The following is a 16,757-nucleotide window of genomic DNA, read 5'->3' as shown; positions in this document are numbered from 1 at the left end:
AGTCAAAAAACAATGGAAGCGATCACTAAACTCGGATCGACAACGCTGAAGCACCGGCCGTACAGTCGTGACCTGGCTCCATGTGACTGTCATCTCTTTGGGAAACTGAAAGATTCTCTTTGTGGAACGAGGTTTGAAGATGATGACTCCCTTGTGCACGCTGCCAAACAGCGGCTCCCAACAGGTTGGTCCAGAATTTTACTGTGCAGGTATACAGGTGCTGATTCCAGGGTGGCATAAGGCATTTGAGAGGGATGGAAATTATGTGGAGAAATGAAAATATTGTTCCTAAAGGATGTATCTACACACTGTAAAACTTTCAAACATGTAGAATAAAAGATGGATTTTAAAAAAATAGTGTGCATTTCTTTTCGAGTGACCCTCGTATGTTGCTATGCTGTGCCATCCTGTTCTACCTACTTCTTTCCAAGCTTTCTGCAAATATTTATTATTGAAAACACATTAACACTTCACTGGTCGATTTTCAGTATACTATTGACTGGTTATCCTTCAATAAGTACCTAAGGTCTCACTCCTTGTGTTCTTGATCATCTCTAACGATTCCTTCATAACCAGGCTTGTAACTCTCACCTTTATATCATTTGACACACAGGTTGTTTTGCATATTCAACAAAAAAAATTATAATTAATTGTTTTTGACCTATTCTTATGTTGTGTAGGTGCCAGGTTCATTGGTGGTATTAGTTTAGAAAACCATTTTGTGTATTTGCCAACATTAGAGAGAGGGATAGTATTCCATATCTTTGCTGTCATTGCCAACCTATATTAAATTCGATTTGGTCCTCGTTCATTCAAGTCTTATGTTTTCACCCCTAGCCTGAAATTGAATAGCTGTGTTATTTATATTTATTTGTTTTAGACAAAGCAACAAGCAATGCCCAATCAAGGTGTGTGGGACATGCGAGGCAAGCAATTCTTTACTGGTGTTGAAATAAGAGTCTGGGCAATAGCTTGCTTTGCTCCCCAGAGAACAGTGAGAGAGGATGCATTGAGGTAAGCTATAGCAGTTTTGAAGAAAATATTGTCCCTGCGTTCTGCATTTGTTAATTCATTTTGATGTTTTTCTTTACAGGAATTTTACGCAGCAACTTCAAAAAATAAGTAATGATGCAGGGATGCCAATAATTGGACAACCTTGTTTCTGTAAGCATTTTTACGTATTGATATATTTATTGATGCCTACTATTCTCGTTGGTATTGAAGTATTTTAGTGATATCAAATTAATATTTATTATAGCAGAGCCAAAGAAAAACAGTGAAGGATGAAATTGAGTTTCCAGGTAAAATTGGTGATGGAAGTAATGATATTGAAATCATTAGCCACCACATTCATCGACTGCTTCGAGACAATGGTAGCAAATATTGCAATTGCTGATGATTAACTTGATGCAGAAACATTCAGTTGCAAAAGATGGAATGTTTTGTTATCTATATGATAAAGCATAATTAATATATACTGTTGGGAAAAATCCATCCTTCTCAAGGACTGTTCAGTAGCACCAGGGTTAATATGTGCATACTGAAGTGTTGTAATGTTCTGTGTTAGGTCATCGACTATCAGATGGCACTGTCTGTCCATCCTCTGTTTTGACTCTGCAAGCAGTAACTGTGCTGAGTTTAGAAGTTAAGTGTTTGCAACATTCATTCTAGGGTACAACCATGCCCCACTGACAAGTACGTACTCCTGTTGGGTAGCTTCGGCCATTCACTATGGGGCTATGGGGAAAGCTGGATGGACATGTTGATGGATTGATGCACGTGTTGGACAGTGTATCAGTGGTGTGTTGCTACTTTCATCATCAGTCTGTGGAACATTGCCACTCCTGTGGACCAGGTTCTGGATGTCTGTATAGTACAGAAACCATGAAGTTGATGCATTGTTTCAGCATTAGTGGCTGACCGAACATTTTTCAGGGATGACATCCGGGCATATGTTGCACCAGCTGTGTTGTCAGGGACTATTGTGGACCTGGCGAGAGTACCACTAACCCCATGACACCACTAAGCAAGGCAATACAGGTTTCGTGAAAGAGTTGACTGAAGAGTGGAATGGGCCTCTGTTGTCTTCAGTGATGAGGGAAGGTTCTGTCTGAATGGGAGTGATGAATGTACACATTTATGGTGTAGACCTGGTGAGCTGCCTATTCCAGATTGCATTCGCCCATGAGAAACAGGCCCTGTCCCAGGCTTCGTGGTGTGAGGGACCATCAGTTACAACTTGTGGTCACATTTGGTGTTTCTGCTGGGTGAAGTAAACAATGTCCACTATATTGCACATGCCATTGTCTCTGTACTAATGTCATTTCTTCAATGGGGTGGCGATATGTTTTTTCAGCAGGGCAATGCACATCCACATACGGCTGCATTAGACAGAATGTGCTCTTTGTGATGTACAACTACTGCGCTGACCAGCAAGATCACCATATCTCTTTCAGATTGATCATGTGCAGGATGTGATGTTACAAGAACTTACTCTTCTCCAGGACCCGCAGAAACCAGTGCCAAATTGTAACAAAAGGCACAAGATTCTTGGGACAAACCTTCGCAGAATGACATTTGGTGCCTTTATGATCATTTGCATGTGAGAAGACATGCCTGTTCTGCCAGCAAAGGGGGTTTCATTGTGTATTAATACGACAGTTTAGGCATCCTGTGCTGTGTGTTTCATTTGGTCTGAATTTATCATATACTCCTACAGGGATGAACTACCTGGCACCTCACAAACCAGTAAAATGACCTTGTCCTTGAGGGCGTTACATTCTTTTCCCTTGAGTTTAGATGCTTTAATTTACACTTGTAGTTAACTTCTACAGCCTTCTACAACACTGACAGTCATTATGCTAAAAATGAACTTTGAAAGAGATTTCAGAAATCATTATGTCATTAAGAAGAGCTATTCTTCTGCTAAGAAATAAATTTCAAGCTGTATCAAAGTCATCATCAAGTTCAAGCTGTGTGCGTAATGACTCAGTCACTCAAGGAATATTTACGGATAAGGTAAATTCATAGTAGTGACAGCCATCAATAAAAGAAAGAAAGAATATCAACTGTGATTACCAATCCATTTTCTCACAGTCTTTTATCAAAATTGAACATGTGGCATGCAATAGAATACTGACTCATTTTTCATAGCATGATGTGCTGGCTGACTATAAACTCAGCATTAGCGACGGACTGTTCACAAAGCTACACGTCATATTACAAATTAAGTTCTGGAGAAGCTAAACAACTATTATTACACTGTTTGTATGCCTTTGTGATGTTGTCAAGGTCATTGATCAAGTGGACCATAAAACTATGCTTGAGATACTTTACCCCTTTCCACTCCAGCAGTGAGTGGTGCTCAATATTGCAAATATTGTTTTCTGCTCTGACATCGAGCCTTATTCGACATGATTTTTCATAGCTCTCACGTATTCCTTTCTCAAATCTGACTGTACTAGGCACCAATGCTGTATAGTACTGCCATCTAGGGAAGCCTGTGTTAACTCTGAATCAAACTGTAGCAGTTGTGAAGAGAATGGATGTAATTATTACGTTCAAGGGTATTAGACGGAAATGGCTTGTTATTTACGATCAGTCCTTTCTGAAAAAGAGATTGTAGAGCTTTCAGAGGAATGTTTAAGTGGAAACAAGAGTGACAATGATTTTGATGATGACAGTGATTCATTTGTAAGTTAAATGAAGATGGAAACAGTCAACCTTGCAGAATTTAAAAAAAATTCACGCAATGAAAAGTTTTGTAATGCTATATAAATGTATTTTAATGAAAGCTCACTTTTTGCTTAAATATATACTGTAGTTGTTGGTCAGTCACTGTTTCCACAAAGAGAGTTACAAATTCTCTGTGGCATGCTTGCCATTCATGCAGTGGCGATTTAAATAAGAGCGCAAGGAGATGTCCTGTTCTGCATTGCAGAGTACAAAGGGTTAATACTACAGAATTGCTTGCTCCACTGTTTTTGTGTGGATCTACCCTTATTTTCATTGGGAGAAGTTAGAACATTGTGTCCATCTGCACTCCAGTAATAAAATAAAACGCAGAATGGGAGAACGTAAAATTTGAAACCTCACAAGGTTTTCTCCTGTTCGTAATCTACACAAATGATCTTCTAATGAGTTTAAGTGACTCTAAAGAAAAACATAGTGATTGCTTTTTTCACCTAAAGTCACATGAATTTTTGGTGGAATTTGCATCTCAATTTTTCTTTGTGTAAATGAAAAGACGTACAAATGTATTATGTCGTCACATTAACGTGGACGAAGATGTAGACCTAAGCCACTGTCACATGAACCATGCATTCATATGTCAGTGTTGAGTATGTTGAGTTCTGACAACATAGTGTGGAAGAAGCATGCTGCAGAGTTCCCCTATGTGCAGAGCAATATCGACCGTGTCCGGTATTCTGAGTGCACATATGTATGTAAACCAATGAGATGAGATGAATGAGCACCACCATCATCAAATATTTAAATTTTGCTTTATGTATACCACAGACAGAAAAATATTGCTAGTGTATGCACTAGGAAGGAAATTTGTGTACTGATAGAGCCCATCCATTTCTGTAAACAAACTGTGTGATTTGCAAGACAGATACAGCCAACAACAACTGCTGCTGGGGAGTGGTGCAGTCACATGCCCATTTCGTGAACTCTTGTGTACTGTGTAGGTGGTAAACGTCACCTTAGCTGTCAGTTGCTCTGAAGCTCATCGTGGTGGCATAGATCACATTGGGGCACAAGTGTCATATGTGTAAACCCCATCATTTCCGAGTGTTCAGCAGCATGATTGAGATCCAGTTAGAATGTTACTTGTTGAATGCCCCAGCATATATGATGGACTCTATTGCTCCAAAGTTTTCTGAAATGGTTTGTGCTTGTTTGCTTCTTTCGGCAATATTTAAGCTTCCAGCAAATGATTGTTTCTGGTGCGGTGCAGCAGCATTTTTGTACTGTTGAACTGTGTGCTTCCCCGATTTACGATGCATCTCAACTTTGTTTTTCTTTCCTTACTCAAATCAGTAATTACAAAACTCAGCACAATATTGATTTTGACATATTGTGGATATTCATAGCTGTAAGACCCGTACTTTACAATGCTACAGGGGTAACTGACAATGTACTTAACATAGAAATAGAATGGAATATAACTCTATTTGCATGTTACAGGAAGACTTTTGGCACGCTCGAAATACATTGAGAGCTTTCATTCTCTGGTCGCTGTAGTGCAGAGTGCAGGCACTATAAACTAGCAATTGGCTGTGAGTGTAAACAAACAAGAATTATGAGTGCCAGAGTGGAGAGGAATGGTACCGGGAAATAAGTCCAGTGTCACGCTTGTAGGGCAGCCATCTTACATTTGTGTTCTGTGTTCCTGCAGAAGCAACTGGCACGTGGTCATAGTGATTGCTGATTTCTTCTAGTGTTGTGAGGTTTGTAATCAGATTCTGTGACAGACCAGGATTAGTCTCTTTACTCATTTCAAAATAAGAAAAGAAGAGAACAACACTCAACACAAAACCGTTTCTAATGGTTACAGTGCAACTGCTTGCTGAGGTTGGCAGTGTGGTAAACGAGGTAGTCCAGGCGTGACCTCTACGAGTAGTTTATGCAGTTACAGTGCAAAAGTCTGCCACGTAAAACTGCCGTCTTCATGTGTCCGTATTATACCACCTGAGAAACTTCAGCTAGCAGGAAAATGTTCACATTTCTTTATTCAAAGATACTGAGTCCAGCATTGCAGTACGCTTTGTGTGTCTTATATAGACCATTCTGTCGTCCACAGTTGCCGTGGCACCAGAGTATTGAGTGCACTGATATGGTGTGACATTCATGCACTTTTTATTTTCCAAAATCATTCTTGGATGACGTCAAAAAATAGTGTTATAGATGGTCATGTGGTTACACAGAAATCTGTTAAGTACCTGCCTCGTTCATTTCTCTCACTTAGACCATAAAGTCCATCCACAAATTGTAAGTTCGTGTCCTGGGTAGTACCTCCAATTTTATCATTGAAGCCTCCTTGAATTATTGCCTGCTCTCTGTTAGGGATCTTACGAAGGCCTCTTTCCAGTTCAGTTGGTCATAGATTTCCTCTATCTGCTCCTCTGATGCTTCTCCAGTAGTGGCATAGATCTGAATGATGTTAAGTTTATATGGAGAAGCATTCAATTTGATAGGTATGATACTGTTTTTAACAGGTTTGTAACATATACACAGATGCTGTATCCAAGGTTCTCGGGTGTCCAGCTGGATCCGATCGTCGAAGTTCCACGATATTTCGGCGAATAACCATTCCGCCATCATCAGGTGGTGCTGATGGAATGATCTGTCTGCGCTGTGTCCGTGGTATTTATGTCCGCAGGGTCCCGAGTCATACCCCGGTGCAGACAGCCGGCAGAGTGCCGCAAGGGGGGGGGGGGGGGGGTTAGCAGCAGTCACACCCGGTGGTAGGTGGTAGGCGTAGTTCATCTCCATCCGCCATGGCGGAAGGATCTCGCGTCCGCTCACACCGTTGCTCTTTGATGGTGTTATGGTGTTTAATAATGGTTTCCAGGCCTTGCTAAGTTGAAACCCGGTGTCCCTGTTGATGAGGTTATCTGTTGCGCGAATTTCTATGGCTTCCTTGTAGATACTGTCCCAGTAGGCACTTTCGGCCGTCAGGATTTTTGTCTCTTCGAATTTCGCTGTGTGTCCGGTGTCAATGCAGTGTTCTGCTAGGGCCGAATGGGTGGGTTGGCGTAAGCGGGTGTGACATTCGTTTTCCTTGCATCGGTCCTCGACCATGTGAACTGTTTGGCCAATGTAGGATTTGCCACATCCGCACAGGATTTTGTATACGCCCGCTTTCTTAAGGCCTATGTCATCTTTTGCTGTTCCTAGGAGGTCACGAATCTTTGTTGGTGGTTGGAAGACTGTGTCAATCTTGTGTCCCCTTAACAGTCTCCCTATTTTTGACGACACATTGCCAGCAAACGGCAGAAAGGCCAGAGCTTGCTTCTCGTCTTCGGGTTGTTCTTCATCTCGGTTCTTGCTGCACTTCTGTTGTTGGAAGGCCCTTTGGATTTGGCGGTTGCCATACCCATTCTTGTGGAACACGGTCTCCAGGTGTTTGAGTTCTGTTGGCAGGTTCTGTTTATCAGAGATCGAGTGTGCTCTATGTACCAAGGTGTTGAGCATTCCATTAAGCTGTGCCGGATGGTGGCAGCTGGAGGCATGTAGGTACAGGCCAGTGTGTGTAGGCTTACGGTACACACAGTGACCCAGTGAGCCATCAGACCTATGTTCCACTAGGACATCAAGAAAGGGTAGTTTTCCATCTTTCTCAGTCTCAGTGGTGAACTGAATGTTACTGTGGACCGAATTTAGATGTTGTACAAAAATCTGTAGCTGTTCCTGTCCGTGTGGCCAGATGACGAACGTGTCGTCCACGTAGCGAAAGAAGCATACAGGTTTCAGTTCGGCGGCTTCCAGTGCTTCCTCTTCGAAACTCTCCATGAGCAGGTTGACCACCACTGGGGAGAGCGGACTCCCCATTGGCTTCTCGTAGTATTGACCAATGAAGGCAAAGTACGTAGATGTTAACACGTGCCTGAACAGTTGTGTCAGTTCAGGCCCGAATTTCTCACTGATTAAGTGGAGAGAATTTTCCAGCGGGACACGTGTGAAGCAGACCAACGGAGTAGGAAACATTGGTAGTAATGGCTATCGTAACACCATATTTGCATTGTTCACTACTCCAATAAAAATATAGTGTTTCTCCTTTGGGTCATGAAATGGCCATTTCCTGTCTGCTGAGTCTTACTAAGCTGAAGAATATCCAGGTCATACATGCTCATTTTTCTTTCAACTATGGCAAGATCTCACATCCAAAGTAGTGCACATACGTCCCTTGTCGCAATCTTTCTTACACTGTGCAAGGATAATTTGCGCTGTAGTGTTGGTCAAATGGCTTCTCTCAGTCTTGTCCATGCCAGAGATTCCACTGGGGAACTAGAATCTCTGGATAATTTAGAACTGAACAAAGCCATGTGGTTCTCAAATGAAGAATTTAGTGAAAGTATGAAATGTTTGCTAAATGACTAGTTAGAGTTTAATAGCCACAGTTGTAATTTTAAAGGTTTGTAGTAGCTGTAACAACATGTAATAATAAGATTGCATGTAATCACAACAGATATATCGGCTATGATGTCGAAAGAAGCTACATCTGTGGTTAACTTTTAACAACCCATATCCAATAATGGCTTCCAGTGATCTACAAATAAATGTGTGCTCTTTGTGCTTTCTGTTGTCGTGTAGAGTGCAATTGTTCGTGGTCTGCTGAGATTTTTTCAATAACATGAACAATGCAAGTTTCTTGGTAGCTGGTGAATGAATGTTCCCATTTTGAATAGAAGTAGGGTGTGCAGTGTATTTCTGCTATTTCTGAATCTTGAGGGCACAGAATTGCCTGTCAAATCACACCAATCATAAGATATTTTATGTTAGTATTGTATTCCAAATTGTGGTGCACTGCTTTGAATGATAGCTCAAATTTAGGTCATTAGGCATATGTGATAGCCCATCCCCCATTTCAGCTGCATGAAAAAGTACTGACTGACAATGGGTGATGTTCAGAATTATTCGCACATTGTGCCACTTGTGTTGAAGTTTTGTTAGTGAGACATCTACCTTAACTGCGTCCTTCCGTAACATGAAAACTACTGAATTATACTTGAGATAAATAAAACTGGTACCTGGAGGGACACGTTTAAAAGGTTCCCCCTCCGACCTTTCTGTGTGCTTTCCCTCACCTAACATGTTAGTTGTCACAAGTTGGAAGTGTTCGGCTCGCATATGTAAGGATGAAGCTAGCAAACTGTACCATCAGACAATGCTGTCTGGCACATGTATGCACAATGCATTTACTAGGCTTTCACATGAAAATATGGTAATTGAATTCAGCAGATAGATCACTGCAATAAAGATTTTATAGCTAGAAGTGGGCATTGATTATTTTATAATAGTTGCAAAACCAGAGATTGAAGAAATGTTTGGGCAGAGAAAGGAACCAGAAACGTAACATTTAATGCAATTTATTGTTGTGTAACTGTCCTGTCCATTCTGAAGACTCACTATTCAGAAGTCATTCTAAGAAATTAAAAATGCTTGTAGCTAATTTTTCTCAGGTGTCTTCTCTTCAAAAGCCGATTTTCAGCATTGCAGGCACACTTAAACACCGAAAATAAAACTTAAGTTGCAAAGGAAATGCGCCATATACAACAACTAAACACAGTGCTCATACAAGCATCTGCCAACAGCAAAATGTGTTAAAGGCCTTAGGAAGACTGTTCAATGCTTCATTATAACGAATTTCCTCCGTCTCCGATGATCGTGACGTCACAACTGTTTACTTTAGATTTGTTTGAGCAGTTGCAGGCGGGCACATGTGCATGCACAGTTGAGTCGCGCATGTGTAGTACCTTCTCCCGCTTCTTGCTACAGAAGTATGACTGTTAGCTGTATAAGCAGCAGCAGCAAAATGCTACCCGGAAAAATTTTACTGGAGCGTGCAAGTTGCCAGATTCACTAGGGGCAAACCGGGGTATCTACCCCGGGCGGCAATTACAGGGAATGGGAGGAGGCCGCCAAATTCATATTCTTGATGGTAAAAACTTTGTTTCACAAAGCGCCTAGTATTCAGCGCACATTGGGCTGTCGATTCTTCTTATGATTTTGAAACGCATCCCTGTTGGTTTTTTAACATTTTAGAACAAATTCTAAGTTTATTTCTGAATGAATCATAAGTTGAATTTTGAATGCGTGTATTGTGTACGCCATGTATTTGCCAGGGGAATCCTGTTGCATCTAGAAATAAGCTTTCCTGCTGACAGAAGGGATTGGGGCTATACGAGCTGAGCGGAATAAAGCCAAACGGGTGAATGGCAATCACTGTTTTTTTATGGGGTTGACTGTGTTTGCGAATGATCAGCGTTGTTATAATTACCAGCGAAATCCAGAGTGGATTTTCAGCATTGCAGGCACACTTAAACACCGAAAATAAAACTTAAGTTGCAAAGGAAATGCGCCATATACAACTACTAAACACAGTGCTCATACAAGCATCTGCCAACAGCAAAATGTGTTAAAGGCCTTAGGAAGACTGTTCAATGCTTCATTATAACGAATTTCCTCCGTCTCCGATGATCGTGACGTCACAACTGTTTACTTTAGATTTGTTTGAGCAGTTGCAGGCGGGCTCATGTGCATGCACAGTTGAGTCGCGCATGTGTAGTACCTTCTCCCGCTTCTTGCTACAGAAGTATGACTGTTAGCTGTATAAGCAGCAGCAGCAAAATGCTACCCGGAAAAATTTTACTGGAGCGTGCAAGTTGCCAGATTCACTAGGGGCAAACCGGGGTACCTACCCCGGGCAGCAATTACAGGGAATGGGAGGAGGCCGCCAAATTCATATTCTTGATGGTAAAAACTTTGTTTCACAAAGCGCCTAGTATTCAGCGCACGTTGGGCTGTCGATTCTTCTTATGATTTTGAAACGCATCCCTGTTGGTTTTTTAACATTTTAGAACAAATTCTAAGTTTATTTCTGAATGAATCATAAGTTGAATTTTGAATGCGTGTATAGTGTACGCCATGTATTTGCCAGGGGAATCCTGTTGCATCTAGAAATAAGCTTTCCTGCTGACAGAAGGGGTTGGGGCTATACGAGCTGAGCGGAATAAAGCCAAACGGGTGAATGGCAATCACTGTTTTTTTATGGGGTTGACTGTGTTTGCGAATGATCAGCGTTGTTATAATTACCAGCGAAATCCAGAGTGGAAATAAACGACTAACAGGAATGATAGGTAAGAAAGATTACGTATTTTCTTCTTGGTGCATCCAAGAAAATGAAATGTTGATAGAACATTTTTAGCCAGACATCTACACTAGTAAGGACCAGTTGTACTGTCCCTGGTAGCAGCCGCCTGAGAAATGCGGAAAACGCATTGTATGAACACGTAATAACGCCTAACCGGAGAATAAGGATAACTAAACCGTTGATTGTGGCAGGGTTAGCGAAGTTAACCTGAGAATAAGTTACAGAATTAATGATAACAAGATTGTTTGGTAGAACGAGGAAGGAGAAGAAATGGGGACATCACACAAATTATGGAAGAATAAGATGATTCCAAATTTATATAAAAATTTCATACTACTACTTTTCGATCTCATGCTTGAGAAGCTGGAGCGTATGAATGAAATGTCAAACTATTTCCGAACATAAAACTTTTTGCTTGTAGTAGGCCTAATAAGCATTTGATATTGGTACTTTGTGAATTATATTTTCTCCTAGTGTTATATAAATGACCATTTGTGCCAAAACAGTCTCGTTTATTTGGTATGTGTTAAAATAGCTGCAATATTAGACAGGCCTATTTCGTTTTATCTAGCAGACCGTGACAAAATACACGTAAACAGATAGAGGAACCACACAAGTCTTGGGTACTGTTTGTATTAACAGCTTTTTCAGTATTAGACAAAAACATTTCTTTTTTTCATGTAGCAAAACATTTGACGATCTTTGATGAGGTAATAGATTCTTTCCCAGGAAGGAAAGCATGCCATGTAAAGCTGTAACAAGGTTGGAGAGGAAAAATGGTAGGACTTACGAACTGAAGAAAAGTGTACTGTCTTGCTTGTCTCTTCTACTGGTTTAATGTATCTTATGTATATTTTATGTCACACAAAAAAGCAAGATATTAGCTATAGGCATTAAAGAATGCAAATTTTTTGAAGAGTTCTTGTTCTCCCGGTTACAAATCATCCCATCCAATATTGATTGCGAGTTTTTTTTTTTCTGATGCACAAATCAATCTGAGTTAGAGTGGGAAAGTGGATAATCTCCACGAGACCGGCATTTACGTTTAGTTATTTTGCTGTTTCATCTTCATTTGTTGCTCTCAAATCAAGTGAAAACAAAATGGATTTCTGTGGCCGGGAGTTATCAAGTGAATACATTGACGTGAGTACGGAAGGCTAAAATATGTTCTTAGTTTCAGATTTGATTTTATTTCCTCCTTTCTGACAGTCAAGTATTAATTGTCTTGCAGAACAATGAAGTTATTTTTGTCGATTTGCTAAAGAAATTTGGCTTTTATTAATTTTTTCTGATGAGGTGGTCAATTTATTTGAAACGACAGTGTTTAATTCCACACTATGGGCTAGTTTCAACTGTTCGCTGCACTTCAAAAGTGCATGTTTTCATCTTGTAGCACGTATGACATTATTCCATAATGAAGAACCAAACATTAGATAATACAGTACTGGTACTGCAAGAAAATTTACATCCGAATCTGCACATATAAATGTGCACTTTAAGCCGAATTACGCGTTTTAGTATGGTTCACGAAATTCCGATGCTCTTGTTTCTTTTATGACATAATGTAAGATCTTTTAATGTCTTACGGACATACGCACTTCCAGCATCCTAGTAGCTGTGCAAGCGCGGTGACGCCTGTTATCTGGTGCTCTCTGGCAACTACTGAAACGAATCTTATTTCTAACAGGTCACGGGAAAATATTGCGAATGGTTATTTGAAAATCGTTATTTTCAAAGTAAATTTCCTTTTATGTAAGGTGAAATATGTGCAAGATTATACGATGAATTTTTTAAATCACAGAGCGTTTGACTCTCATTTAAAAATCAAGTCCTTAAGTACAAATATTTAGAAAAAATTCGAGCCCAGAAGATCAAGACATTTATGTCTTCATTAAAAATTTTACTGGCACATTTGTGGGGTGTATCGTAAAGTGTATAACACGCGCAAAAAAGATCAACATTATATGTGAAAGCTTAGCTTCTCCTGAAGCTTATCAGAGACCAAGATAATATGTGAAATCTCAGCTTTTCTTGTAGTAACAGTATGTATAATGATTTAAACCATTAACGTTTTCTGTTTGTGTGCACGCCCTACTTAAGAGTGATATCGCTATTGCCTGACTACATCAGGTGTCCTATGCTGGAATATCCTCTGTCATCGGCTGGCGAAATCATGTGACATGAGCTATGACTGGCTACAAAAGCGCATTGCAATCTTGATTTCAATGCCTTGGAAAGTAAAATGTGGTGTTTAGTGGAATTTAAATGTACACTTTCGTGATACAAAAATATCAGCGTACATGTTGCTCCACATCATAGATCTTTCCAAAACATGTTTTTTTTCTCTAAAGAGCCGAGAAGTACTACACCAGTGTATAAAACCATAACCATTCAAAGGATTGATAAGTTTTACAGTTCCAAGGAAAAGTATACTGTCACTTGACACGGAAAAAGTGTATCTTCACCCGGGAGAAAGAGTAATTTTAACCGGGAAATCCGGGAATTTTTTTTTTCTTGTCCACGTGTACACCCTGAGAGTTCTTCCACTTGAATGGTAGCTGGCTGTGAAAACAGGCTTGCCATGTAAAGCATCACCACTTTTTTCATTGTAGGCTATCGTTCTTGTATGTTTGTCAAATTTAAGCATAGTATGATAAACAATGTCTTTTTGGAAATAATCCAAATAATTGACAGTTCTTACACTGCCTTTCCTTGGGGCTGAAACTTGATTTCCTGTCCACAGGTTCCAATTCATTGTACTCTAAATATTCTTTGTACTGTTCATAGTGAAACACCACACAGTCTTGCAGTTCTTATAAGATTTCATCACTTATGGCATTGTCTTTAAGGCCAAGAGGAAATTGTATATATTTTATCTCTATTTATTTGTCTCTGCTAGTTTTGTTTGCCGGTTAAAAGGATATAGTTTCAAGACCCTCAAACTATGCAGTTTAAACCACAGCTCTCTCTGCAAACATGTGACACTTCCTTACGCCAAACTCGCATGCGAATACTGGGTAATATCAAAGTTAAAAAGCTGTGCCGGTAGCAATGCAATATTGCTACATGAACTCTGTTAACAGTAAGTGTGTATTTGGTAGTTGTTGCTTCTTACAATGCTACCTGGGCAGCAGCTTTGTCAGAAATCACACTGTGACAACAGTATGCATTAGAGTCATGGGTCAAGCCAGGAGTAGAGCAAAGGGTGCTCACTGGCACTTAAAAAGAAAGGGAAGAAGAGGGATGGGAGAACTGACCAAGACCTGCCAGCTGTTATTTTTGCTGCTCCCTAGTGTAGTTCGGGCTGTATCTGCTCAGGAACTGCAGTAACACTATACTCACAATCTATAAAGCTAAAGACTGTGCTGCATTAAGTCCCATGTGGTACACTATAGATGTGGCTACTATTTCTGTTGCAGTGTAAACATGAAAGTGTTTCCTAACTGTTTGTATTAGAACAATTGGCCTAAAGTCTACTGTTTTCAGTACAAAATGACTATGGATGTACTTTTGCATGCCTGAAAGTAGTATAATTTTGAATATCTGTTGTGAAGTTTTGTGGTACTGTATTGTCTCACTCTTTTTGAAATATTTTTACCCCTTTTATTTGCATGATGGTATGATGATTAGGACACAGTACTCTTATTTGTAATCAGTGGAGTTTGCATGTCCAGCGAACCAGCCTGATTCAAATTTGCTATGGCTTTAGTGCATCACTTCAGGCAAATTTTTAGATGCCCTCCTCTAGAAGATTACAATCAGTCCTCTGTGTTACCCATTTCCAACATTGAGAGACCTTAATTTCTGATGAACTTTGTCAACTGGCTTTTATATAGTGGCCTTCATTTTCTAGGTAAGTACGCCACTGGTCCTGACCAAGTCGAGCCAATGTTCAGGTATCTGAAGTCATCATTTACGGCACTTCAGCTTGTAGTGGTGGTTCTTCCTGGAAAGACTCCAGTGTATGGTAAGTACAAACAAAGCCATAGCACTGAAAAGAAACACTAGGAACTTACAATTTGAATTACTCTGAAATCAATAATCACAAAAAAAACATTGTCATTGGTATTCACAGCTCATTGTTAGAAACTTTTCATATTTTAGGTATTGGAAATTTGTGTTTAAAGCATTTGTACAGTGTGCCATTCTGCAAATGATAACTTTAAAAAATGTACAAAATGAGATTTCAATGAAAGAGCTGCAACCATAGTCATAATGGTAAATGCACACTTATACAGTGGCACTCGATTTGACTGACTTCTGATAGCAGGAAAAACTTTCACTGCCAGTATTTGGCTGATGAGAGAAGAAAAGGTGGCAGTATGAAGTTTTTCACTATCAGAATTTTCTCTGATAGAGTGAAGTAAGTAGTGCTTCAAGGAGTGAGTTCTTGCAGCACTGTTGATGATGATCCATCTATCAGATGAGGATGTTAAGTTTTGCATTCCCCTTGGTGCAGTTTGAGAAAAGTGGAATATGCATTGGCACTGGATTTTATCTTCTCCTTTCTCTTTCTTAACTGTGGATGAGTTAACTTGTCATGGTCCGCCCCTCCCCGGATGCAGAGGACATGTTTAAATGTGGTCTCTGGCTTTTCCTGAAGTGCTATTGACGTGTTTACGTGTCATTTGCCCCCAACTTATGACTGCTGCGGGCGAATTACTTTCACATCTCAGTGAATAAAAAAGTTTGGAGTGTTTATCATACAACATACATGCTTCTTTGTGTGCTATCATTTGGAGAAGACTTTGTTTTGATATCTTGAACTGTTTATGTAACATGATTGTTATGAACATGATACGCGATGCGCAGGGAAGGAAATGTGTGTGTCATGTGCAACCATCTCGTCGGATACAAAAGTAAATAACAAAATGAGATATCATTCTGCTCTCAATTTTAAATAAATTTTCAATATCTTATCTATACTTCATACACTGCAATGTGCGAACTAAAATCAACCATAAGCAAAGTTTATGCAATGTGTTTTTACCTCTGCAAAATTTTGTGCAATTCTTTACTTAATTGATGCAGCGCAGTAACTACGACATACAATGAAAACAAATTCAGTCAGTTATCGATCGAAAGTATCAAACTGTAAGATGTGTAAAAAATCAAAATTTTGTACCTCATTAATTTTTGTAAAATAGGACAAGTATTTCATAGAAGCCAAAAGCCACATCCCAGCAGAGGCACCAGCATTTGGCTAGTAGTACAACCATAAAAAAGCCACCCTGAAGTAATTCTTTAGATGTTGTACTACACTTGGGTACTGTTTCATTTAAGCCATATATTATTGTTAACAGCCTTCAGTTTTGAATGATTACAAGGGTAATCCCAAAAGTAAGGTCTCCTATTTTTTTTATAAGTACATAGACCTGTTTATTTCTACAATGATTTACATCAGTTTACAGCTTGAACATTTAGCTATTTTTTTAAATAATCACCATTTCTGTCGATGCATTTTTGTAGATGCTGTGGCAGTTTTTGTATGCCCATTGTCATACCAGATCTCCCAATGCTGAAGAAGGATGCTGCTGCTGGTGTGATTGTTGCTTGGTCTCAGGTGTAAAGTGGTATGCCCAGGTTTCGTCACCAAAGACAATTCAGTCCAGAAAGTTGTCCTGTTCGGGTGCAAGGGCAGTGAAGAAATACACGGGAAGTATCAACTCATTGCTGCATGTGGTCCTCAGTCAGCATACGTGGCACCCATCATGTGCACACCTTCCAATAGTTCAATGTTTCCGTTAAAATTGTGTGAGCGGTGCTTCGGGAAACCTCAGGAACCAACATGCAGAGATCATCCAGGGTGATCCGCCGATCTTCATGCACGCTTTGCTCAACCTTCAACACTGTCTCCTCAGAAATTGACAGTCTCTGC

At 39.9% G+C, this 16,757-nt stretch overlaps 1 protein-coding gene across 2 annotated transcripts in view; it reads left to right on the top strand.

The window, feature by feature from the left end:
• Positions 1-16,757, top strand: part of LOC124714218 (protein argonaute-2) — a 216,240-nt gene that overhangs the window by 139,397 nt on the left and 60,086 nt on the right. For both annotated transcript variants that reach the window (XM_047243003.1, XM_047243004.1), the window contains exons 9-11: positions 881-1,014; positions 1,094-1,164; positions 14,733-14,846. In XM_047243003.1, the coding sequence (XP_047098959.1) occupies positions 881-1,014; positions 1,094-1,164; positions 14,733-14,846 (319 nt within the window). The remainder of the gene's footprint in view (positions 1-880; positions 1,015-1,093; positions 1,165-14,732; positions 14,847-16,757) is intronic.

This window comes from Schistocerca piceifrons, chromosome 1 (genome assembly GCF_021461385.2).
Source record: "Schistocerca piceifrons isolate TAMUIC-IGC-003096 chromosome 1, iqSchPice1.1, whole genome shotgun sequence".
NCBI classification, from domain to species: Eukaryota; Metazoa; Arthropoda; class Insecta; order Orthoptera; family Acrididae; genus Schistocerca; species Schistocerca piceifrons.
This window is presented reverse-complemented; position numbering and strand designations above follow the sequence as displayed.